At 44.7% G+C, this 24,777-nt stretch overlaps 1 protein-coding gene and 1 long non-coding RNA gene across 5 annotated transcripts; one reads left to right on the forward strand and one right to left on the reverse strand.

Moving 5' to 3' along the window:
* Positions 1–1,138: 1,138 nt before the first annotated feature.
* LOC113602443 (uncharacterized) lies at positions 1,139–15,727 on the reverse strand. 3 transcript variants are annotated; one of them, XR_008296018.1, is made up of 6 exons: positions 12,845–15,727; positions 4,113–5,308; positions 3,737–3,920; positions 2,943–3,028; positions 2,461–2,564; positions 1,139–1,459 (listed from the first exon to the last, which is right to left on the reverse strand). It is a non-coding gene; the product is annotated as an uncharacterized LOC113602443 (long non-coding RNA). The 3 variants fall into 3 exon arrangements; XR_008296017.1 differs by having other exon boundaries at positions 3,737–5,308; positions 15,458–15,723; XR_008296016.1 differs by having other exon boundaries at positions 3,737–5,308; positions 12,845–15,723.
* LOC106975805 (L-threonine 3-dehydrogenase, mitochondrial) lies at positions 4,155–23,608 on the forward strand. 2 transcript variants are annotated; one of them, XM_027069421.2, is made up of 9 exons: positions 4,155–4,289; positions 14,315–14,513; positions 16,569–16,611; positions 16,911–16,981; positions 18,737–18,886; positions 18,979–19,151; positions 19,998–20,088; positions 22,252–22,521; positions 23,097–23,608. In XM_027069421.2, the coding sequence occupies exons 2-9, from the start codon at positions 14,330–14,332 to the stop codon at positions 23,234–23,236; spliced, it is 1,122 nt and encodes a 373-aa protein (XP_026925222.1). In that variant the 5' UTR covers positions 4,155–4,289; positions 14,315–14,329; the 3' UTR covers positions 23,237–23,608. The 2 variants fall into 2 exon arrangements, with proteins under 2 accessions (XP_026925222.1, XP_026925231.1); XM_027069430.2 differs by lacking the exons at positions 16,569–16,611; positions 16,911–16,981.
* The last annotated feature ends 1,169 nt before the right edge of the window (positions 23,609–24,777 follow it).

Genomic DNA, 24,777 nt, shown 5'->3' on the forward strand with positions numbered 1-24,777 from the left:
GTTATACAAATATAGGCAATAGATCTTTCATAGAAGTACAAAGGTAACACAACAGAGAAGAGTCTTCAATAAATTGTGTTGAAACAGCTAGACATCCATATGCCATACACACACACACACACACACACACAAATATATATAATATATAATATAGACACAGACCTTACACCTTTTATAAAAATTAACTCAAAATGGTTTATAGACCTAAATGTAAACAACAAAACTATAAAAATCTTACATAGGAGGAAACTTAGATGACCTTAAATATGGTGATTACTTTTTAGTTACAACACCAATGGCATAATTCATGAAAGAAACAATTGGTAAACTGGACTTATTAAAACAAAAACTTCTATTCTGCAAAAGACATTGTTAAGAGAATGAGAAGACAAACCACAGAGAAGGAGTTATTTGCAAAAGACCTATCTGATAATGGACAGTTATTCAAAAAGTATTTTTTAAAACTTTTAAAACTCAAAAATAAGAAAATGTACAACCAGTTAAAAGCGAACAAGAGATCTGTACATATATCACACCAAAGAAGATTGATGCCAAGCAAATATATGGAAAGATGCTTAAAATCATGTCAATAGGGATTTGCAAATTAAAACAAGATACCACCACACATGTGCAGTGAATATCTAAAACAACACCAGAGGGGCGCCTGGGTAGCTCAGTCGGTTAAGCGTCCGACTTGAGCTCAGGTCATGATCTCGCGGTCCGTGGGTTCGAGCCCCGCGTCGGGCTCTGTGCTGACAGCTCAGAGCCTGGAGCCTGTTTCAGATTCTGTGTCTCCCTCTTTCTCTGGCCCTCCTCTGTTCATGCTGTCTCAAAAATAAATACATGTTAAAAAAAAAAAAATTTAAAAAATAATAAAAAATAAAACAACACCAGGGGCGCCTGGGTGGCTCAGGCAGTTAAGCATCCGACTTCGGCTCGGGTCATGATATCGCGGTTTGTGGGTTCGAGCCCCGAGTTGGGCTCTGTGCTGACAGCTCGGAGCTGGGAGCCTGGAGCCTGCTTCGGATTCTGTGTCTCCCTCTCTCTCTCTGCCCCTCCCCCACTCACGCTCTGTCTCTCAAAAATAAATAAGTGTAAAAAAAAAATTAAAAAAAATAAAAGGAACACCAAATGCTGGTGAAGATGTAACAAGCACTTTTATTGTTAGCTGGTAGGAATGCAAAATGGTACAGCCACTTTGGAAGACAGTTTGGGAGTTTTCTCACAAAACTAAACATACTCTTACCAAACAATCCTGCAGTTGTTCTCCTGGGTGTTTATCCAAAGGAGTTGAAAACTTACATCCACACAAAAACCTGCACATGGATATTTACTGCTGTTTTCTTCACAATTGAGAAAGCTTGGAAGCAACCAAGATTTCTTGGAAGCAACCAAGATTACAAGGGAGTGGTGAATGGTTAAACTGTAGTATGTCCAGATATTGGAGTCTTTTTCAGTGCTAAAAAAAGCAATGAATATTATTCAGAATTATGACAAGACACGGAGGAAACTTTAAATGCATATTACTATGTAAAAGAAGCCAATGTGAAAAGGCTACATAGTGTATGATTCAGCTAACGACATTCTGGAACAGGCAAAACTATGGAGACTATATGATGGTTAGTGTTATATGTTAACTTGATGGGGCCATATGGTGCCATGATTTTTTTATTTGTTTGTTTTTTAATTTCTTAAATTACAAAAAATTTTTTTTCTAATCTTTACTTTTGACAGAGAGAGCATGAGCAGGGGAGGGACAGAGAGAGGGAGACACATAATCTGAAGCAGACTCCAGACTCTGGGCTGTCAACACAGAGACCGATGTGGGGCTTGAACTCATGGACCGCGAGATCATGACCTGAGCCAAAGTCAAACGCTTAACCGACTGAGCCACCCAGGTGCCCCTGGTGTCATGATTAAATATTATTTCTGGGTGTCTGTGAGGATGTTTCCGGATGAGATCAGCATTTGAATAAGTGGGTTTAGTAGACTGCCCTACTCAGAGTGAGTTGGTATCATCCAATCCATTGAGAGCCTGAATAGAACAAAATGCAGAGGAAGGAAGAATTTGCTCCCTGCAGCAACTATTGCCGTGGTGTTCTTACAGGGAATGTCTATATCCCTCATTTCTTCTACATTTATTAGTTGGAATTCTTCTGTAAGAAAGAGTTGTCTCTTCTACTTCATTTATTTACTCATTGTTTATATCAGTATAGACTAGAGGATATTTATATTATTTTTTTTATTTGGGTTTGTGATCTGAGAATGAAAACCTCAACCCTGAAAATGGAGGGAAAGTCTGAATATTATCAGAATCTAAATTAGAGTAACAGAAACCTGCTCTGATGACTTAATCCAAAGGATATGAGGAAGACAGACTTGGCAAAGCTGGAGAATTAGCCTGGAAAGGCGTCTGGGAGTCTGGAAGCCCCCAGGCAGTGGCCCCCAGGCAGGACTGACCTTCTTGGAGGGGACCTCGGTTGCTGGGGACCGGTTCTGCTGTTTTCAGCCTCTCTAACCACTCCAACCAGGATTCAAATCCACTGGAAGTGCCTCTCTCTTGGCTGGAAGAGGAAGAGGGCTGATGATGTTACTACCAGACTGTTTCCGTGAGAAAGAGAGGAAATTGATGGTAGGTAGCCAGAAACCACGCAGCTTTCAGTCCCTTGTAAATCCACCCTCCTCCTCGGAAACAAAGGCTTAAGCCACGCCTCTCTCTCCCCTACCCCATCCCGGATCCCGATCAGCAGCAAAGTCAGTGGGTTGCTCCACTCAGCAAGTTCCCCACCTCCAACCCCACTCAAAGCAAGCTCCGGCTCTCTGATGCCATCACAAGGTTTGAGGAAAACAAACAAAACCTCGTGATATGATACGATGTATTAGAAAGGACCCAGTGCCTGGGGCAGCATTCTAGTCCCTTGGCCTTGAGCAAATGTCTTTACCTTCTGGAAGGGTCTTTGCCTTTTCCACTGTGAAGGGGGTATGGTGCCCTTCATAATCTCTGAAGTCTCCTGAGAGGTTAAAAAGCCTGTAATTAAGAGTTTAGAGTTCAAGTGCAACAGAGAAAACACATAATGAGGATTATGTCATATGAAAAAATGTTGAAGAAATGGAGCATTCTAAGTGTAAAACAAAATTAGACCTATTTAATGAGGTCATAGATTCTTAATGTTGGAGGAGACCTTCCTTAGAGCTGTATTCCAAAATCCTGATGTGCGTGAGAATCGCTTGGGGATCTTTTAAAACGCAGACAGTGATTCAGTAGATCCGGGTGGGGGGATGGGCACTGCTTTGTCTCAGCTTTGACTGCACATTGGAATCTCTTGAGGAGCTTTTAAAAAATACTTAAGCCTGGGTTCCTCCTCCCCCAACCCCACAAACGAGATTCTTATTCATTTGATTCAGAGTACCGTCTGGTTATTGGGAGAGTCAAAAACTCCCAGGTGATTCTAACAGGCAGCGAAGTCTGAGAACTGGGGCCTGAGACCAGAGCTTCTCCAACTTTAGCGCGCATGAGCATCACCTGGAGGACTTGTTAAAACACAGCTGGCGGGACCCCGCCCCCAGAGATCAGGACTCTGCAGGTCTGGGATGGGGCCCCGGATTTTCGTGTCTAACAAGTTCCCAGGTGGTGCTGACTCTGCTGGTCCGTCGCCTTGGGGGCCATCTACTTTGACATTGATGTTTCCCATGTGCGAAACCAAGATGAAATGACTCGCTCAGGGTCTTCCCATACCAGGTTTCCTGTCTCCGGGTCCCGGGGTATTTCCTGAGCCAATCCTTCCAGCTTCCTCTTCGGCGTCCCGCCTTCATCCCCAGGTTCCCTGCGGAGCCGCTCAACAGCAGCCCGAGCCGGTTCTCAGGCGTACGGCGGGGCCGATTTCCGTGTAGTGGGACGCCCTCGCAGAGCTGCCGGCACCCTGAAGGTGCCCCATGAAGGCTGGCAGGCTGGCACCGCCGAAGCCCGGTACACCGCGCGCGTCCCTCGCAGTGGCTTAATTCTCCACCGGGTCGGTCGGAGGCGGAGGCCTATACTGGCGGGGGAGGGTTGCCAAGGCAACGGGAGCCCTCCCTCCGCACACACCCCTCCCGCACCCCGGCCCCTTGCTGACCTGGAGCCACCGCCCGGGCGCTGGCCGAAGAAAGGGATTGGTGAGCGGAGGGGCGGGTTCGGGCGCAGAGAGGATAAAGCCGCTCGGGTTTCCGCTCGCGGCGCTAGGATCTCAGGCCACGTGCTGCTGCAGCGTGGGCTCTCGCAGCTCAGCATCTCTGGGAGGCTCCTTCGGAAGGTCAGTGCGGAGGTGGCCGGACGCTACCCCGGCGGCTGTACCCAGGAGCAGATCCACCACCGCCCCCCGCCTTCCCCGGCTCCCGTTGGGACTCCGATCGATGTGACCCGGCCGTGAGCGCGGGTCTCCAGCCGTCGCCGCGGAGCTGGGAGCCGGGAGCCCGGGCCCGGGGGCCCGGGGGCGGGGGTGGACTGGGAGCCGCTCGGTCGACCGGACGCGACCCCCGACCCCTTCCACTTTGCAAGGGCAACCTCCACCAAGGAATAGAGATAGGCGCGGCTGTTCTCGTAAAACCGGTTTACCCGGTCAACTCCCAGGGAGGATGGGACCCCACACCCTTTTCCCCAGGAGCCAGGCTGAGGTCGGGAGACCCGTGTGCGGCTCACCCCCCGCGTCTTCTTGGGTCCCCTCTCCCCGGCAAGTGTGCATGGGAGGAGGACACCCGCTCTTCAGAGCCGGACTGCCCTCTGAGACCCTCTGTATCTCATGCTTTTTAAAACTCTGGCATTTTTTTCTAGACCATTTCTGGCTTTCGGCTCATCCCCACAATAAGTCCAGATTTTACCAGCTCGTTGATGGAGTCTTTGCGTTTAGCAGTGTGGCTAAGTGCTCTAACTAGATTGCTCCATTAAATCCTCTCAGTAATCTAGTGTGGTGGTCCCATCATTTTCCCCTTTCTAAAACTGAGGAAACTTGAAGTTTGGCAAAGGCGTGTAGGCAGGCTCTCACAGCAAGAGAGTTGGCGGTGTCCTGAACCCCTTAGGCTGCTCTGGTGCCCTCCTAGGGAGGGGCGCAGAGGAAGCGCATTGGAGGGGGCTTGGGGGGGCATGTGGAGGGTACCTTCTGCGCGACCACGGGGATGTTCCTCTTTGTCGTCTTCTTGGGTACCTGATCGCATCTCTTTTCTTGTAGGAGAAGAGTAGGGATGCTGGGAAGGAGCGTTTGAGACTCAACGAATCTGGTTTCCTACCCCTTCTTGGTGATTAGTATTTGCCTGACCTTGGACAGGTCAATTCATCCTGCCAAACGGAGAAAAGATGTCAGCTTCAGGGTTACCGTGAGGGTTCAGTAAGAGTTCAGGAAAGCAGGTGTTTGATCAATGGTCAGTAGTTATGAGGTGCCTGGTTTTTCTTTGGGTCGGTACTGTTAAGAGCACACATTTAGTATTATTTAGTCAACCGGAAGATTGAAAGGAGAGATTGCCTTGCATGTGTTTTATAAGTGTTATTGGTCCTTAAAACAGGCTAAGAGGGAGAAGTGAAGGTGGGCATGGTCAGCAGTTTACTGGAGCAAAGAAAGTAATCGTCCACCAGGCTAGGGCACATCTTCTTTGAAAGCAGTTTCACCGATTGCAGGGTTAGGAATCCCCACTTTGAGGAGTAGGGAATGAAGGTTGGGAGCAACCGGTGGGTCCTGGAGATACCTGAGACTGGGAGAAAAGATGAAGCCGCTAGAACAAAAGAGGTTTCAGCAGAGGGAGGAGAACAAATTGGGGAGTTAAGTGGGAAAAGGGCTTGGGAGTTTGGGTGAGACTGGAGATGGTAGGCACCAACTGAACTGTTAGGTCTCTGGAGACAGCATTGATCTCTACTGGGCAAATTTTCTAGCTCCTCAGCAACATATGTCTGTGCAGACCATTTGTTGGTGCTGGAAACTTTTTCTAAAAGTGCATTTCGGGGTGCCTGGGTGGCTCAGTTGGTTAAGCGCTGGACTCTTACTTTCGGCTCAGGTCATGATCTCAGGGTTGGTGAGATCCAGCCCGGTGTCAGGCTCCCAGACCCTGTTTGGGATTCTCTCTCTACCCCTCCCCCGCTTGCACACAGTGCTCCCTCTCAACTTGTTTATAAACATTTTTTTAAAAAATGAATTTAAATTTTATTTTAAATTGTGGTTCCAATCGCATAATGTAAAATTTACCACGTTAACCATTTTTAAATGTACAATTCAGTGGTATTAAGTATATCCATGTTACTGTGCAACAGATCTGTAGAACTTTTTTCATCTCAGAAAACTGAAAGCATATGTCAATTAATTAAACACTGATATTCCTTCCCCGTTATCCCCCACTCCTTGGCAACTACCTTTCTACTTCCTTTTTCTGTGATCTTCATTACTTTCCGTACCTTGTAGAACTCGTAAGAGTGGAGTCATACTGTATTTGGCCTTTTGTGACTGACTCATCCATTTGGCATGTTCTGGGGGTTTATCCATGTTGTGGCATGTGGCACGATCTCCTTTTTCAAGGCTGAATAATATACTGTTGTGTGTCTATACCACATTTTGTCTATCCATTCATCTGTCAGTGGCTGGATACTTTTACCTTCATGCGTTAGTGCTGGAGATATGACTTAATAGTTCTTAGTTACTATCTCCATGGCTAAGAATGATTAGGGCTAGAATCGAAGGAGATCACAAGGCAACAAGCACATGAAGGGAAATTGATGGTGTACCCTCAAGGAAAAGGCCTATTTTGTTGGACTGAAGTGTTTCAATTTAGAGTTTCTTTTAATATTCCTGAAACAGAATTATCTATCTTCAGAGCAATCACAAGTGAAGTAAGTTTTTCCCCTGAGAAACTGAAGTAATTTTTTTCAGAGAACAGGGGCATTCTGTATTTTTTGTGTGGTGTAGACAAACCCTTGATATTTCCTGTTTTCTCCTTCCGGTCTATCTGTTACACATGGTGTTTGGTGAGTACTGACATACATCAGGTACTCCTAGGAACTACTCATAAGCACTCACAACTTTATGAGAGAGACAGCCATATTGTCTCCTGGCACCGAAAACCAACATGTCCAAATCCAAACTCCTTGTCTTCTCACCTGATCTGCTTCTCCAGGGAGCCCATTCTTACTGTAGCACAAATTAGAGACCTCAGTATTATTCCCCTTAATTCCTTAACTAGCCCTGCCATATCTGTACAATGACCAAAGCCACTTGAGCTCTGAGTCTTTATCTGTATCACCCCCACTCTCTTCCTGATGTCACTGCTGTCTTAGAGTTCTGTGGTTCATGCAGATAGGGTACATGCCAGGAGATGGGAAAAGTGGTATAGTAACCACCCTGGAGAGGCCTGGGTTCGGGAGGCACTTCATTATTTCTGGGGAGGAGTCTGTTGTTGACCTTTTTCTTTTTCATCCCTTTGCAGTTAAAGTAAACAAGGTGCTTGGGAGAGAGTCTACGGACTATAATCTGATCTTTAAAGAGGGACAGAGAATCTTTGATGGTTTCCCTTCATACATTTAATAACTAGGTTGGCAAGGCAAATTTTACTTTAGAGCAGCTCTCCTCAAAGTATGAGACAGATTTTAGGGTCTATGAGGTCAAACTGTTTTAAAAATAAGACTGAGATGTTATTCGCCATTTTCATTCTTTCTCTGACAAGCATACAGTGGGAGTCTCCATGACTTGTGATGAGCCTTTCCTCTGATGGCTAATGAAATGTGTGCTTGTGTCTTCTAGAATCTCATGTTTCTAGAACTTTCTAAGGGTAAGTAGGCTTGGAGTATAAATATGTGTTTTCAGAGATAAACTCAGTTTATTTTTAGTACTTCTGCTACATGCTTACTAGCTATCCAGTTATACCTACTATCACCTCTGTGACCTCGTTTTCTTTTATTAAGTCATTACTTTGAAATCTCTAAGTTTTGCATATATGGAAAAAAAACCCACAAAAAGTAAGTATGCTTTGTAGTCTTGATTTGAAAACTTTTCTAAATTTTTAAATGATATAAAATTATTCTAAAATAAAGGATATTTATATATTTTTTTATATATAAGGATAGATTGTTTGCTAAACAGGAAGATATTAGAAAACTTGATTTTTTTCTACTCAAAAATGTACCATTCATGTCTATAAAAGCTGGGGGGAAAAATGAAATGATCTATCAAAATTGTCTGAATAATGGAAGGGAGGAATTTACTACAGAGAAGTAGACAGAACTAAAAAAGACGTAAAAATGTGACAGATTGTGTCAGTTTTACATATGTTAGAAATTTACATTATATGTCTTATGCAGCAGAACCTTTTTTGAATAATATTATGGTACCAGTAGCATTATTCTGAGATCAACCATGCAGAGTCCTCTAAAGAAAAAAATGAATTGAATGGCTTAAATGTAGCTATGATGAGCTCTTTAAAAGCCAGAAATGATTTGTCACAGCTTTCCAAACTAGCAACGAAAAAGCTATTGAAGCTTCGGGCAGGCTAGGTTATCCAATTGCGGTGGCTGGAGAAACACAATAAAGCCTTGTTGGGATGAAAAAGCATTGAAAGGAATCATTAGCACTGTCACTTTCTAATAATACAGAAGCCTGTCAAATTAAAACTTTCGCAGCACACATGAAGACCGCATTAGTATCTTAACAGAAGCGAATTTTACCTTACAAATCAATGGAAGAACTAGCAGCCTTGGCTAGATTTGTCATTTTGTTTGTATTCCTTTGGTATCAGCACCAAACCGCTCACCAGAGAGCATCTTTTCAGGAGGTGCTTGGCAGCAAATACAAGTGGTGCCAAAGTATTCAGCGTAGAAGAACACTTTTAAATTTCAGGCTTTATCTGGGGACGACTGCATTGAATTTGCACTGCTGGGGCAAAAACAGTGTTGACTAAAACTACTGGTGCCTTTACAGGAATCGAGGCCGTGGCATCAAACGACCAGTAGATGGTCTTCTTCGTGGGCTTTCAATAAAAAAATAGAAAAGAAAAGAAAAATTTGCCAGATTTACTTACGAATGCCCTTTATATAATAGTAAAAATGTGAAGCTTTATTAAATCTTGACCCCGGAGGACATATCTTTTTAGGATGCCATGTGGTAAGTGGATGCACCTGTTCTATGTCGAGGTGGGACGGCTTACTTGAGGTAAAGCACCTGAATGATTGAATTGTGAGGTGAACCACCCTCCTTCCCTACCCCCCCACTTTGTTTTTAATGGAAAATTATTTTTGTTTCAATGAATAACTGAAAATCTAGGGTTATTCATACTTGGATGGTTGGAATACATTTTCTTTCTCTCTCCCAAAAATAAACATTAAAAAAAAAAAAAGAGTGTGTGAGTGCAAGCGGGGGAGGAGGGCAGAGAGAGGGGGACAGAGGATCCGAAGTGGGCTCCCCAATGACAGCAGCGAGCCCAATGCGAGGCTTGAACTCACAAACTGTGAGATCATGACCTGAGCCGAAGATGGGCCCTTAATCAACTGAGCCACCCAGGCGCCCCTGGAATACATTTTCTAAAAAAATGAACCAAGTGAGCTTGTCAATTCAAGAAAACAGCTAATGGTGTTTATTGCCAAGTGACTGGTATCCACCACTGCGAGCTTGATAGCTTCCCAGTATTTAGAAGTTTTCTGATGAGATCAGTGTGACTTGTTGATATTGTATAGTGAAGTGTGTTAACATTTGGAAGCCCTGCTTAACTTGCTGAACCAGTATATGAGATAACAAAATCATTCAGGGGTAAAGGATCCATTCAAAGCACTAGATAGACCAGTGGGTTTTAATGTAATGGGGTGCATTGATAATGGCTTCAGATTCTACTTTGCAGGTAACCTTTAAGAAACTACCATGTGTTGAGTTTGGGATAGCAAAGATGAGTATCCAGAATTCTCTGAAAAGGCTTTTATTTATTTTATTTTTTTAAGTTTTATTTATTTATTTGAGAGAGAGAGACAGCACCGAGTCTGGAGAGGCAGAGAGAGGGAGAGAATCCCAGGCAGGCCCTGCACTGCCAGCTCAGAGCCCAACGTGGGGCTTGAACTCACTATACTCTCGTGACCTGAGCCAAAATCAAGAGTCTGATGCTTCACTGACTGAGACACCCAGGCACCCTTGAAAAGGCTTTTAAAACACTGCTCCCTTTCCCCATTCTTTTGCCGTGTGCTGGAGTTTTTTATACATACTTCAATTTAAGTCACAGATGGGGTGCAGAAGCATGTGTGAGAATCCAGCTGTTTTCCATTAAGGCAAACAACAAAGATGTACAAAATGTAAACAGTGGCACTCTTCTCACTAGGTTTTTTAAAAAATGTGGTTATTTTCATAAAAATATGTTTATCTGTTTATTGGTTTTAAGTGAATTTTATGGTAAACGTTTCTCGATTTTGCTTTCTAACACAACAAACGTTGTCCGATGTAACCCACATAAACAAAAGCTCTTTTTCGTCTTCAATTTTTAAGAATGTAAAGGGGTCCTGAGACCAGAAAACCTGAGAATTGCTGCCTTAAGACTATGAAATTGAACTTGGCCGTAAGTAGCGAGGTGATAATCTTGACTTGGAAAAGCGACATGCTATAGATGGTTGGCAGTTTTGTTTTCAGTGCCCATGCATGGTTAATCAGAGTGGTCCCATGATGGCGACAGTACTGTGGCTTGGTGTTTAAGAACTAACTGGTTGACTCCCTGGCCTGTGGCATATAGTGGGAGTGCGAGTTTCAAATGTTAGCTGTTAGTAGTAGTGAGATAAGAAGAACCAACTCAGTTATGAATTGTCCACGTTGTTAACCTAAAATGCTTTATATTCGTTTAAGAATGTGAGCCTCCTCCACGCTTTCTCCTTGTGGGGAAAGAGATGAATGGAGTCGCAAGTCTTTTGTATCTTCAAGGTTTGCTTTTTCCCTGACTTCAGTCTCTTTAACCTTTATTTTCATTTCTTTAAGGTTTATTTTTGAGGGGGGGAGGGGCAGAGAGAATGGGGGACAGGAACCGAAGCTGGCTCAGAGCTGACAGCAGAGAGCCCCGCCCATGGCTCTGACTTATGAACCGCAGGCTCATGACCTGAGCCGAAGTTGGACGCTTAACCAGCTGAGCCACCCAGACACCCCTTCTTTAACCTTAAAAGAAAAAAAACTAGAGGCGCCTGGGTGGCTCAGCTGGTTAAGCGTCCAACTTTGGCTCAGGTCATGATCTCGCGGTTCGTGAGTTTGAGCCCCCTGTCAGGCTTTGTGCTGACAGCTCAGAGCCTGGAGTCTGCTTTGGATTCTTTGTATCCCTCCCTCTCTGCCTCTCCCCCACTTGGGGTCCCTCTCTCTCTCTCTCTCTCTCTCTCTCTGTCTCTCAAAAATAAACATTAAAAAAAAGAAACCCACTTTTTTCAACTAGCCATCCATTATTTGCTATGGGGAATGGAGAATTGTCTTGATATTTAAATGTTCTGCCAAATCTATCTGCTTCTTGGCTTCCTTGCCATCCCCTTGGCACTTGCTGAAAAAAGCAGCTTTAAGCGTCAGAAATCTGGGTCCGAGTGGGGCATGCTGGGTGGTGGCATCTCAGAGACCAGCATGCAGCACCAAGGAGCAGACGGCAGAATCCCAAGAAGCTTTTCCACCATTTGGCAAGGATGGTGATGGAACCATAACAACAGAAGCATTGGGAACTGTAACCGGGTCTCTTGGGCAGATTCTCCCAGAAGCAGAGTTACAGGACACGATCAGTGAAGTGGATGCTGATGATAAGGACACACTTGACCTCCTGGAATTTCTGACGATGATGGCAAAAAAAAAAATGAAAGGCACAGTGAAGAAGAAATTGGAGAAGCAGTCTGCGTGTTTGTTAAGGATGGCAATGGCTATGTGAGTGCGGGGCTTGGCCATGTGATGACAAATTTGGTGGAAAAGTGAGCAGATGGTAGGCTGATAAAACGATCAGGGAAGCAGATATTCAGTCCAACTATGAAGAGTTCGTACACGCGGTGACAGCAACGTGCAGATACTGCACAATGTGTTCCAAGTTATTTGCCTTTTTTTGGTAACTTGTCTGTAAAAGGTTTCCCCCTGCTGTCCAACAATATGCATGTATAGGAATTAGGACTTCATTCCACCGTGTTTCCTTCCCTTATCTTACTGTCATGGTCCTGAAACCTTGAGAAAACTGATCTAGTCACATGTGGCATGCAGCTGCCTCTGGATTAATCTAGGCCCTTCTGAACACCTAAACTGAGATGGAGTGGGTCAAGGAGGAAAGATCTGGGTTATGCCTTTTTTTTAAGTAGTTTTCTTTAGGAAATGTCAGCATGTTGTAGAAGTGAGGAGCCAAGACTCAGTGTGGAGTATGGACAGTCAGCAATATGTACTTGAGCGTTGCACTATTGCAAAATGGGTGTATTATCCAGGTATTCACATGCTGTTTCTTGCACTACTGGTCCCATACTAGAAACATTTTTTTGATAGCTCCTTACTTTTTGAAGAGTGTTTTTTGTTTTTGTTTTTGTTTTTGTTTTTTTAATGAGTGAGAGGAGGCGGGGGAGAATCTTAAGCAGGCTCCACGCTCAGCCTGGAGTCAAATGCCAGGCTCCATCCTGTGACACTGGGATTGTGACCTGAGCAGAAATCAAGAGATGTTTAACCCACTCAGCCACACAGGCGCCCCACTTGCTTTTTAAATTTTGTGTAGCCACTTAAAGTGCTATGGCACAGTTTGCCTCGAATCCATTCCAAGTTGTGTGTTTGGTTTCCAATTTAAAAAAAATTACAATTTACTCCACCCTGCCTCCCAACCTGGCCCCGCAAAAAAAAAAAAAAAAAAAAAAAAAAAAGAACAAGAATCCTGTTCTTACCTGGTGTCAGGTGACAACCATGACTAAAAGGATGATTTCTCCAAACAAAGGTCTTTCTGAGATGCTTGGGCCTTTCCTGTAATGCAGTCCAGAGGAGGGGAGGCCTTTTGTCCAGTCCTGACCACCCCACAGCAAGCTAGAGAGGCTCCAGCAGAAGGCTCTCCTCTGCTTGTTTGGCAAAGTTGGCTGGGACTAAGGGCCTCCGTGCTTTGAAGGGCTGTGTTACTGTTCCTGCCTCAAGGCGCTGAGCGGAGCGTGGTAGCTGGCCAAGGTCAGATCTAAAACTGGCATCTACCTTTTCTCCTTGTATGATGCAAAACAGAAGGTGGTGGAGATCTTGTCAGCTCTTTGTAAAGGGGCAGGCCAGCAGGATTGGCTCTGAAGCTTTATCTCCCAGCTCTGTTGGAAAGCTTACTGTGGAAGCCACAAGGCCATGTGCAGAGTGCCTGACTTTAGAGGGTCAGAACCAGCAGAGCAAGCGGGGTAGCTCTGATTTACTCTTGTGACATGCTTGTCTGGGTGCAGGGCATGGAATCAGGAAAATGAAAGCCCTGCATGCGGATCTGGTCTCAAGCCATGTATGATTGGACCATCTTGGCCTCCTAAGGCCAGAACTGATTTCATGGTCAGTAAGCAATACAACTGGTGAAGAGGAGAGAGACTAAAATGTACGTGATCTGGAAGGAAAGGAGAAGATGGCTTTGTTGTTGTTGTTGTTGTTGTTTATTCATCTGTTTTTGAGAGAGAGAGACTGAGAATCCCGAGCAGGCTCAGCACTGTCCGTGTAGAGCCCGACGCAGGGCGGGAACTCACGAACCATGAGATCATGACCTGAGCTGAGAGAAGAGTCAGATGCTTAACCGACTGAACCACCCACGTGCCCCAAAAATGACTTTTCTAAATGATCCTTTCTAAGGAGATGGCAGTAAACAAAGTAGTTACAGCTTATTAAATATCGCCAAGGGCCTTTTTATCTTAACCATCTGCTTTTCTAGTCTGGTTCATTCTAAAGGTAACATCTGAAGGTTAGCACAAGATCTACAGGGCACTGGCTTATGAAACCTGGGACCTGTTTGTGCCTTGTGATGGTGTGTGGACAGACTGGTAACAGTTGTAAAGATTTGAAGGCTTCACTGGAATCCACTGACTTGGTGTTTCTGGCTGTATATACGGTCACCTCCACTGTGACCGTTAGATGCCATTGATGTCCATTGTGCGATTTCAGTTCTAAATCTCTGCCCGGCTTTTGTTTGCCTACAGTGTTTGATGCCCTTTTCACAGAGCACGGCTCATGGCAGGCTCTTGACCGGCTTCCCACTCGGTAGCCTCTTTAGTTCAGTTCACGACTCCAAACGGTTTTTGGGTCATGAGCTGACAATCTTAGTGTTCATTTCAGTTAAAGAGCTTGAGTCTGGATGCATTGGGAGAATAGAAGATTGTGTAGTGAGCTCTGCTCCTTTATTACTGCAGGGTATTTGAAGAGCGATGCCAGTCGCCAGGATGCTGCAGCAGGTTGTGGGCCAGATGCCGGGGAGACCAGCCTGTGGCTGCTGGACCTCTGCCCCGCTGGCCCGGTTTCTGGGCACCTCCCCTCGGCAAATTCCAGCAGATGCCAACTTCTACTCTTCCTCTTTCTCTGGAACAGACCAGCCACGCGTCTTAATTACAGGTTGGGGTGTTTTTTGTTCTTGTTTTTTGTTTCTTTTTTCCACATTTGAAACTTGATTCTTATTTTCTTTTCTGTGCTGTCTCTGTGTGACTTTGTGTTTGGAAGGTCTGCCATGTCACCAGCTAACATATTCATCAGAAACTACCTGTTCTGCTATTGGCTTCCTCCAGAATCTTGCAAGCCCCAAATCCTTATTTTGTCACGGTTGCCGGTGCTTCATTTTCTTGTCACAATCTTTTTTTTTTTAATGTTTGTTTATTTATTTTGAGAGAAAGGGGGGTGGGGAGAGCACGAGCAGGGGAGGGGCAGAGAAAGAGGGAGAGAGAATCTCAAGCAGGCTACGTACTTACTATCAGCGAAGTGCGCAATGGGGGACTCAATCCCACGAACCGCGAGATCATGACCTGAGCCGAAATCAAGAGTCCGATGCTTAACCAACTGAGCCACCCAGGTGCCCCTCCTTGTTGTAATTTTTTATGGTCTGAAGGGAGGATAGAGGGACCTGGGGGCCAAGAAGCTGCTGTGGAGCTCCGGTGTCCTTGGCTGCTGGGATGGCCTGGGGGGCGAGGGCTCACAGATAGGTCATATGCAGGGACTGGGGCATGGACTGTGCATCAGGCACAGCTTTTGTTGGCCAAACCCCTCAACCTGAACCTGGCGTCACCTGTCCCAAGCAGCTGCTGCGTGTTTGTGTGTGGGCAACAGAGAAGGCAGGTCAGGGCCTGAGGAACCCGTTGCCAACATCGCACAATGTTGTTGATCTCACTGCCGGACTCACACCCTGTGCTCCTGGCCTCGTGTACACCCAGCCCCTGATGTACACTCCTCGCTCTGGGCTTCACAGGGCACTCCGCGTCCTTCCAGCCCCCCCAAGCCCACCTCTGATTTGACAGGCACGCTTTATTTCCTCCTTCCTGCCAGATTGTCTTCCCTTGGCTTCCTACCTTCTTCACACTGTGTGTGTGTGTTTCTGTCACTGCCGCTGCCTCTTCTCCTGCTGGAGACTGACTTCAGGTGTAGTCAGTTCCCCTCTGCACTGTCCTCCCTGGTTTACCTGCTTCTCTGGTTTACTCCTTCCTGCCTCCACCAACAGAGCATCTTCTAGAACCCAGTGGTGATGTTAGTGGGCTTGGTTCTAGTCCCACGGTAACAAGTGCTTACAGGAAACCCCACTTTCTGTATCTCCCCACCTTGTTTATTTCTCTCAGATGGAATTTGCAGTTACATTCCCCCAAATGTACCCATAGCCCCAACCTCTCCCACTTCTGTCAGTGGCATATTTTGTTTTCAATGTTTATTTACTTTTGAGAGTGAGCGAGCATGCGCACAAGCAGAGGAGGGGCAGAGAGAGAGGGAGAGAGAGAATCCCAAGCAGGCTTTGTGCTGTCAGCACAGAACCCAACATAGGGCTTGAAGTCACAAACCGTGAGATCATGACCCGAGCCAAGATCAAGAGTCTGACGCTCAACAGACTAAGCCACCCAGGCGCCCCCGTCAGTGGCATTTTTAAGCCTCTAATCAGGAAGCTCTAAGATACATTTTTAATTTTCTTCATAGCTCCTTGTCGATTCAGATGTTTGCCCCCTTTTCAGATGACTTCCTGGTTTGTCCCCTTTTTCCCCTCTCCTGTCAGCCCAGTTCTGCTGGAGGATGGGCTTCTGGATAATCCCACTGGAGGCTGACCTCAAACCCTTATATTTGAATGTCTTGGCACCTGTCGCACACAAGCATCAGAGCCCATCAAATAATGAGAGGCAATTCCTGGCCCAGGGAGCTAGGAGGTTGTCCGGCTTTCTTGTGATTTTTCTCTTCCTTCACCCTTGCTTTCTTTCCCACAACTACTCCATGCTGGGAAGAGTTTTGTCTCTGAAACTAATGTTACCTGCATTGATCTCTGTCTTAGCTTGGAGGAGGTAATTTAGTTCTGTCAGGTCAAACTAGCACTTTCCCTAATTAGCTGAGATTGTCATATAGTCGTCGTGTGTCATTGTGTTCTGGGAATAATTGAATCGGTTAGATTTGGATTAAAGGTCCACTTTTTTCTTCTTCATCTAGGGGGTCTTGGCCAGCTTGGAGTGGGGCTTGCTAACTTTTTGAGGTAAGAGCCCAAAACGCTAAGATTGAAAACCTGAATTCTTCAGTATGTACAGCTTGCCTTTGGTGCCATTTTATTATTTAATTTTTCTCTTCCTTCTTGCCCCTTACCATATTAAAGGTGTCCCAGCTAACTGGCTGTTTAGAATACGTTTTATTTTGCCTCTTAACATCATACACTTGTAACAGGTCCACGGCTCATCCTCTCCCACGCTGGTCCTTTTCCCTGTTTGAAAGAGTGTTTTCATCGGACCAGTTATATCCTAGATGTACCTACTCATGTGTTTTGATTTTGTCCTTCAGGAAACGCTTTGGGAAGGACAATGTGATTTTGTCCGACATAAGGAAACCACCTGATCACATTTTCCACAGTGGTAAGAGATCAATATGTCTTGCTTTTGTTTTAGCTCTTGATTTTCAGATTCCAGTTAGAGAGGCAGTTCATAAAATCACTGTGTACAACAGCTCATAACCAGGCTTGTGATGAAAAGAAAGGCATTATTGGGGTGCCTGAGTGGCTCAGTTGGTTAAGTGTCCAACTCTCAAGCTCAGCTCAGGTCTTGATCTCAGGGTTGTGAGTTCAAGCACCGTGTTGGGCTCCATGCTGGGAGTAAAGCCTACTTTAAAAAAAAAAAAAAAGGAAAGAAAAGAAAGGAAGAAAGCACTTTTGAGGCAGAGTTGTGTCACTATTAAAAATCTCCTATGTTGTGGATGCCTGGGTGGCTCAGTCAGTTAAGCATCCAACTTTGGCTCTGGTCATGATCTCACCTGAGATCATCTATGAGGTGTCCAAGGTCCACATGGGACTGTGCTGACAGCTCAGAGCCTGGAGCCTGCTTCAGATTCTGTGTCTCCCTCTCTCTCTGTCCCTCCCCTGCTCATGCTCTATGTCTCTCTCTCTCTCTCTCTGTCTCTCTCTCTCAAAAATAAACATTAAAATAATAAATGAATAAATAAATAAGTAAAATAGAATAAAAATCTCATACATTTGTCCCTAGTAGTTCTGGGAAATGTCTGCAGTGATGCTGTTGTTTGCTCAAGTGTTACAAGAACAGGAGAGTTCTGAACCTGAAGTAAAGTTTTGGAATATTTTGGGTGTTACCTGGGATAGTATTTTTGGAATAAAAACTTTGATTCCTGCCTTTTTGAGTGCTTAGTTAACTTCTTGGCTCAGAGGGAAAATAAAAATCAAGTGCTCTAATGAGGAAAGGGAGCTTTAAAAATTTATAGAAATTAATAGAAATTAATCTATTTCTGCATAGGCTTGCTCTTAAATTACTGTGCATACACACAAGGCCTCCAGACTCCTCAAGTTTTCTCCTACCTTGGAAACCTTTTTATAACGTCTGCGAGTCCTTTGTGGCTCCACGTCAGCATTTGGCTTACCGGTACTTACCATAACACCAAGTTTGAAAATTATTTCCACCAACTGCCAGTACTGGGAGCCTGAAAGACGAGACCAGTACACAGAAGAGAGGCAGCAATGGAGGAGAGGGTGCCATTTGAGGGGCCTCTAGGAAGGGTTGAGTGTTATCATGTGGCCCCTGGGGGCAGTGGGGGAAGTTGCCACTGAATGAAACTGGCTCTTCCTCCAGCCTGACCGGGTATGATGAACTCCTGCTTATGGTTCTTCTCTACAAAGCTGTATATTCTTTCAAAACTCCACTTTTATATTCCTTTTAAAATAGGTAACTTTTCAACAGAGTGAAATCACTGTGTGCATGTCGGGTAGTATTAACGGCACCAACTCTGGAACCGGCTGCCTGGTTGTGACCCCAGTTCTTCACTTGCTCTCTGTTTCATCCTGACTAGTTCTTACTTCTCTGTGCCTCAGTTTCCTCCTCAATAAAATGTATCTCCCTGAAAAACTGTAGGAGAGCTAGAGAGAGAGAAAGCCCGTAGGACAGTGCCTGGCAAGCGTAGGTCTTGTGTAAGCATTAGCTATTAGTACCTGTGGGGTGGTAGGGGTTTGTTACTCTTTTCATAAGAAAAATGCATATTGTCCAAGTGGTTTAGTTACCAAGTTGACCCTACTGGAATTCACAAGCCAACAGGAGAGGAAGAGAAAGTTCACTTAGCTTTTTAAACCCCAAACTTGCGCATCTGTGGTCTTGCTGTGTTCCTCGTAGGCCCATTTATTTATTCTGACATTCTGGATTACAAGAATCTTCGGGAGATCGTGGTAAACAACCGCATTACCTGGTTGTTTCATTATAGCGCTTTGCTCAGTGCCATTGGAGAAGCAAACGTATCCTTGGCCAGAGCCGTAAATATCACCGGTAAGTTTCTTGCCCCAAATGATCTGTTTGCCAGTTTTTTCAGTTCACCGGGAAGAGACTTTTCAGACTGTGACCATGTCTGTTCGTTTCAGGATTGCATAACGTCCTGGATGTTGCAGCAGAGCACAATTTGCGATTGTTTGTGCCTAGCACAATTGGAGCTTTTGGACCTACTTCTCCCCGGAATCCAACTCCCGATATCTGTATTCAGAGGCCCAGGACTATCTACGGGGTGTCCAAGGTCCATGCGGAGCTCATGGGAGAAGTAAGCATTGCTTGGCAAGATAACTCCGTGTTGCCTTTTCTGTTCGTTTTTGCCTCAAACACTTGCTGATTCATGCTTGGGGTGACTTTTCCCTGCCCCCACCCCTTCCCAGCCCCCAGAAGTGCTCCTAAACTGATTGTGTTTGCCAAGTGGCAGGTCCTGATAGCTCCAGAAGAACTCCTCAGCCCTTGGCCACATGATAACACTCAGCCCTTCCTAGAGGCCTCTCAAATGGCACCCTCTCCTCCACTGCTGCCTCTCTTCTGTGTACTGGTCCAGTCTTTCAAAAAGCTCCCAGTACTGGCAGTTACTGGAGGTGATTTTAAAACTTTGTGTTCTAGAGAATGTCAAATGACTTTGGGTTTTAGTTTTTTAATTAATCGTTGTCTTTATAACTCTACAGCAAATGTCAATTGGTGTTTGCTCCTTTAGCTGATAAATCAGTTATTGCTCTCCTCTCGCCCTGCCCCCCCACCCCCTGCACTTTCCAGTGCTGCATTGCAGGAACATGCCCGTGGAGAATTGTTCAGGACAATGAGCAGTGACTTGCTTCCAAACAAAGTCAGAAGCCCCTAGTGCGGGCTGATTTATTATTTACCGTGTTAATATGTTACCAGAGTGATGATTTTTTGAAGAGAAAAACCTCGGGATTATTTATTAAAGAAAAATGAGTGACTCTTAGAAATCCTACAGTCTCCTTTCCTTAAGGAATATTTTAGTAGAACTGCATGGAAAGATCTTTCACCAAAAAAAAGCGTTTTTTTGTTTGTTTGTTTGTTTGTTTGTTTTCTTTGCTCTATCTGATTGAAAAGACTGGTTTTAAAGTAGTTTTTCTCTTTTCTCTAGTATTATCATTACCGGTATGGGTTAGATTTCCGATGCCTGAGATACCCTGGAATCATCTCCGCGGACTCCCAGCCTGGTGGAGGAACAACTGGTAAGTGTTGTTTTCTGTTTCTGTCCCATGTGAGAAGGGCTTTCTTAGTGCTGTGAAGAGGTGAGGGACTGGCTGTCTTTTAACTGTGTGCTCACAGATGTCCCACATCCCCTCTGGGAGGTGCATCTGAAGCTCACGGAATCCTCTTGACTTGAACTTGTTAAGGGCAGCTCATGCTGGTGCTGCAAATCCAGCTCAGGATTGGCCACCCACAGTGCTGGAATCAGATCGGGTGTGAGGACATATTTGTCACCCGCGATGTAGGAAGACACCAAATAAGAAATAGCCTCTTTTTTTTTTTTTTTTTTTTTTAATGCAGCCTTTGTTTCTTCAAGGGTTGAGGTGTTTTTTTTTTTCCATTTTTTAATTTTTTTTAATGTTTATTTATTTTTGATAGACAGAGTGTGAGCAGGAGAGGGGCAGAGAGAGAGGGAGACACAGAATCTGAAATAGTACTGACAGCTCAGAGCTTGATGTGGGGCTCGAACTCACAGACCTTGAGATCATGACCTGAGCCGAAGTTGGATGCTTAACTGACTGAGCCACCCAGTCGCCCCAAGAGCTTTGTTTCTTAATGCAGAAAATGGACTGTATGCATTGCATATTTTATTTTATTTTTTATGATTTTTAAAAAATTTTTGCATGCAGTGCAATATTGGTTTCAGGAGTAGATGCATTTTATTTTATTTATTTATTTATTTTTAATTTGTTATTTTTTAAATATTTATATTTATTTTTGAGACAGAGAGAGACAGCATGAACGGGGGAGGGTCAGAGAGAGGGAGACACAGAATCCGAAACAGGCTCCAGGCTCTGAGCTGTCAGCACAGAGCCCGACGCGGGGCTCGAACTCACGGACCGCGAGATCATGACCCGAGCCGAAGTCGGCCGCTTCACCGACTAAGCCACCCAGGCGCCCCAGTAGATGCATTTTAAAAGGAGCTTAAGTATTATTATAATTAATTTGGACTCAAGCATGCATTATATTCAGTAACCCCTATATGAGGGGTCCTGAGATACAATATAAAAGATAAATCTTGACAAAATCTGAGGGATTTTAAAGGAGATTTTGGTTTGGGTTACTTTTGAAAAAGCTTTTGCCTTAATACAGTGCCTCTCCTAGGAATCCCTCAGGATCTTTGGTGTTTTTCAGGGGGTCTCAGTGGTCAAAACTGTTTTCATCTCAGTACTAAGATGTTGTTTGCCCTTCTTTCACTCCCTTCTATGAGGGCATGGAGGACTTTTTTAAAAGGCTGGGTGATGTGTGGTGGCCCAGTGGCCTGGACGCACAAGCAGGCCGCAGACCCCGGCTGTCTCCTTCTAAACCAAGCAGTGGAGAGATTGTCAAATGAGTAAAACATGCCATTTTTTTCCCTAAATTTTCTTTTGTTTGGAAAATATGTTCTTCATATAAAAAATATATATATGAACATGTGATGGGTTTATTGTCATTTTAAAATGTAGTAATATTTTTTTTAATTCTCAGTTAATTTCTCATGTGGTAGGTACTGGTGTAACTCCCACTAATAAGACCTCCTGGAGGGGGGTCCTCAGTGTTGTTTAAGAGCATAAAGAAGTTCTGGGGCACCTGGGTGGTTCAGTCAGTTAAGCGTCCAACTTTGGCTCAGGCCATGATCTCATGGTCTGTGGGTTCAAGCCCCACATCGGGGTCTGTGCTGACCGCTCAGAGCCTGGAGCCTGCTTCGGATTCTGTGTCTCCCTCTCTTTCTCTCTCTCTCTCTCTCTCTCTCTCTGCCCCTCCCCTGCTCATGCTCTGTCTCTCTCTGTCTCAAAAATAAATACAAACATTAAAAAAACATTTTTAAGAGTTGGATGCTCAGGGGCACCTGGGTGGCTCAGTCAGTTGAGCCTCCGACTTCAGCTCAGGTCATGATCTCACAGTCCAGGGGTTTGAGCCCCGTGTCGGACTCTGTGCTGACAGCTTGGAGCCTGGAGCCTGCTTCGGATTCTGTGTCTCCCTGTCTCTGTGCCCCTCCCCTGCTTGCACTCTCTCTCTCAAAAATAAATAAACATTAAAAAAATTTTTTTTTTTTTAAAAGAGCATAAAGAAGCTCTGAGACTAAGGCTTCTGAGAACCACTGCCCTAATGCAAGAGGTTCATTCAGTGTTTTAAGAAGACCCACAGACAGGATTCTCTTTCAGACTATGCAGTCCAGATCTTCCACGATGCTGTAAAGAATGGCAAATTTGAGTGCAACCTGAAATCCAGCACGCGGCTCCCAATGATGTATATTGATGACTGCCTCAGGGCCACCCTGGAAGTCATGGAGGCCCCGGCAGAGTCCCTGTCCATGAGGACCTACAATGTCAATGCCATGAGTTTCACCCCTGAGGACCTGGCCCAGGAGCTTCTCAAGCACATACCAGAATTCCAGATCACGTACAATGTGGATTCTGTTCGACAGGCCATAGGTCGGTACATTGTTGCAAACCCCATGACAACCAAAGTTAAGCTTCAGTCTGGGCTGAGAGTCCCCTGAGGACACAAAACGTGGGGGATAAGGAGGACCTGACACTTGCCGCAGAAGGAGCTGCTGTTAAGCCAACAGTTGCTATAGTTTGGGGAAATCCTACCTAAAGGGGGTGGAATAGTTCTGTTCCAAATAAACAGCTTATCAGCATTTTGCCATTTTATAGTTTAGACGTAAAACAAGCAGACAGTGTAAGAAAATATCCCTGGGGTTTCCAATGCTGGGACTCTGCCACTGTGGCCCTTGAGCACTGTTTGAGTATAAGATTCCTACCTTACAACTTCGTGTCACATTTTCATAGTGTGTCACAATTCACAGTGTCTGACAGGAGGCATGTTAAGAGAAGGTGGCTGTGAATGCACATGATGGCCACTCTGGTCTGCTCAAAGGAAGAATTTCAAAGAGTGAATTTCCTTGGTGTACCTTGTACAGGAGACCTTCATATAAAATGTTCTAGACCTTTTTGCAAATCTAGAGCCTGAGTAACTTAAGTTTCTGTTCCATGTCTTTTCCTAGCGGATAGTTGGCCGATGAATTTTGATGACAGCAATGCTCGGAAAGACTGGGGGTGGAAACATGACTTTGATCTTCCAGAGCTGGTGACGACGATGTTGAACTTCCATGGCTCTGATACCAGAGTTGCCCAAGCTAACTGAGAGAATCATAAGGGAGGACTCCTGTATCCTGGACATCTGTCAAGGGAAAACCATAATGACCCCAAGGTTATATACCCCAAGGAACCTCGATTATTAGGAGTGGAAGGACTAATTGGAGGAAATTTTGGCAGCTCATATTGAATTGCCAGATTGGAGAATCAAGTAGGCTTTTGCATTTTCAAAGTGCTATAGGTTTGGTGATAGGAGTTCTCAATCTTTGCTGTTTGCCTAAACTTGCCCAAACACGCATATCACAGAATGAAGGCTTAAGTCATAATAGTTTCCATTTAGGTTAATTAAGATGAAGTGACCATTTTGGGGAAGGTGGAAGTATGTGATGTTTGTCTTTAATTAAATTTAATTTTCATATCACTCCTAAGACTCCATTATTCTCTTGAGTAGAGACCAAAGATTACATTTTAAAGCCTATCCAAGATGATCTCCTAATTTGTAAGTATACTTTACTATCCCATCAGGACTTTAAAAATGTTTGACATATAATCCCATGTTCATAATATACGTGAGATTTTAATACTTCTTCAACAATTATCACTTTTCATTTATTTTTCTGTAAAAGACATATCTGTAGGAAATTAGGAGTATCAAAGATGATCTAACTAATAATGGGTAGCACCTCCTACTCTGATTACCTTCCCGGTCGTGAGCTAAGTGTTGATTACCAGGACTGTAGTTCTCTCACCTGGCCTTGTCAATCTCCCCGAGGAGCTTCTCTCAATGTTCAATGTCTCAATGTTTCTGGGCCCCATCCCTTCAGATGACTCAACAAATGGGGGTGGGAATTTCGAAAGGCCACTGGTTATTCTATTCCAGCTATGGCCTGCTGGACCAGGTCCAAACACTATTTTCTAAAGAGAACTTTTCTTGTGATAGCCTTTTTGTTACACACTTAGGCTGAGCTTTCAGAAGACCTGCTCTATACCCTCTGAAGCAATTCCTATGTGAATATATACAGGTTGGCTTTTTTCCAGCTACCTCCGGATACCTGTGGAATTACTGGAGAGTGAAATTCCAAGATTAATCATGAGCATAGTGGACAATAGCTGTCATGGACTAAAAAACATTTCTATTATGTGCTTACTGTCAATGTTTTGTATTTGGATTTTTTTTTTTAATGTTCATCTTTGAGAAAGAGAGAGAGAGAGTGTGAGTGGGAAAGGGGCAGAGAGAGAGAGAGGGAGACGCAGAATCCGAAGCAGGCTCCAGGCTCTGAGCTGTCAGTACAGAGCCCAATGTGGGGCTTGAACTCATGAGCCGTGAGATTGTGACCTGAGCCAAAGTCAGATGCTTAATCAACTGAGCCACCCAGGTGCCCCTGTATTTGGTATTTTTAACTGCAGGGTAGAAATGTGAACTTTTTTGGAGGTATAACTGGATTTAAAATCTATTTAACTTTTAACTGGAGAACTTCCAAATAATTGAATTATTGGGGGGCCTGGGTGGCTCAGTCGGTTGAGCGGCCGACTTCGGCTCAGGTCATGATCTCGCAGTCCGTGAGTTCAAGCCCCACATTGGGCTCTGTG

Source organism: Acinonyx jubatus, chromosome B1 (genome assembly GCF_027475565.1).
Source record: "Acinonyx jubatus isolate Ajub_Pintada_27869175 chromosome B1, VMU_Ajub_asm_v1.0, whole genome shotgun sequence".
In the NCBI taxonomy this organism is placed as follows: Eukaryota; Metazoa; Chordata; class Mammalia; order Carnivora; family Felidae; genus Acinonyx; species Acinonyx jubatus.

What these genes read in the sequence shown, in the direction of transcription:
- LOC106975805 (XM_027069421.2), top strand. Translation starts at nt 14,330, where the DNA reads ATGCCAGTCGCCAGGATGCTGCAGCAGGTTGTGGGCCAGATGCCGGGG. An exon ending in TGATCACATTTTCCACAGTG is followed by an intron (nt 16,982 to 18,736) that starts GTAAGAGATCAA and finishes TGTTCCTCGTAG; the next exon opens with GCCCATTTATTTATTCTGAC. An exon ending in ATGCGGAGCTCATGGGAGAA is followed by an intron (nt 19,152 to 19,997) that starts GTAAGCATTGCT and finishes TCTTTTCTCTAG; the next exon opens with TATTATCATTACCGGTATGG.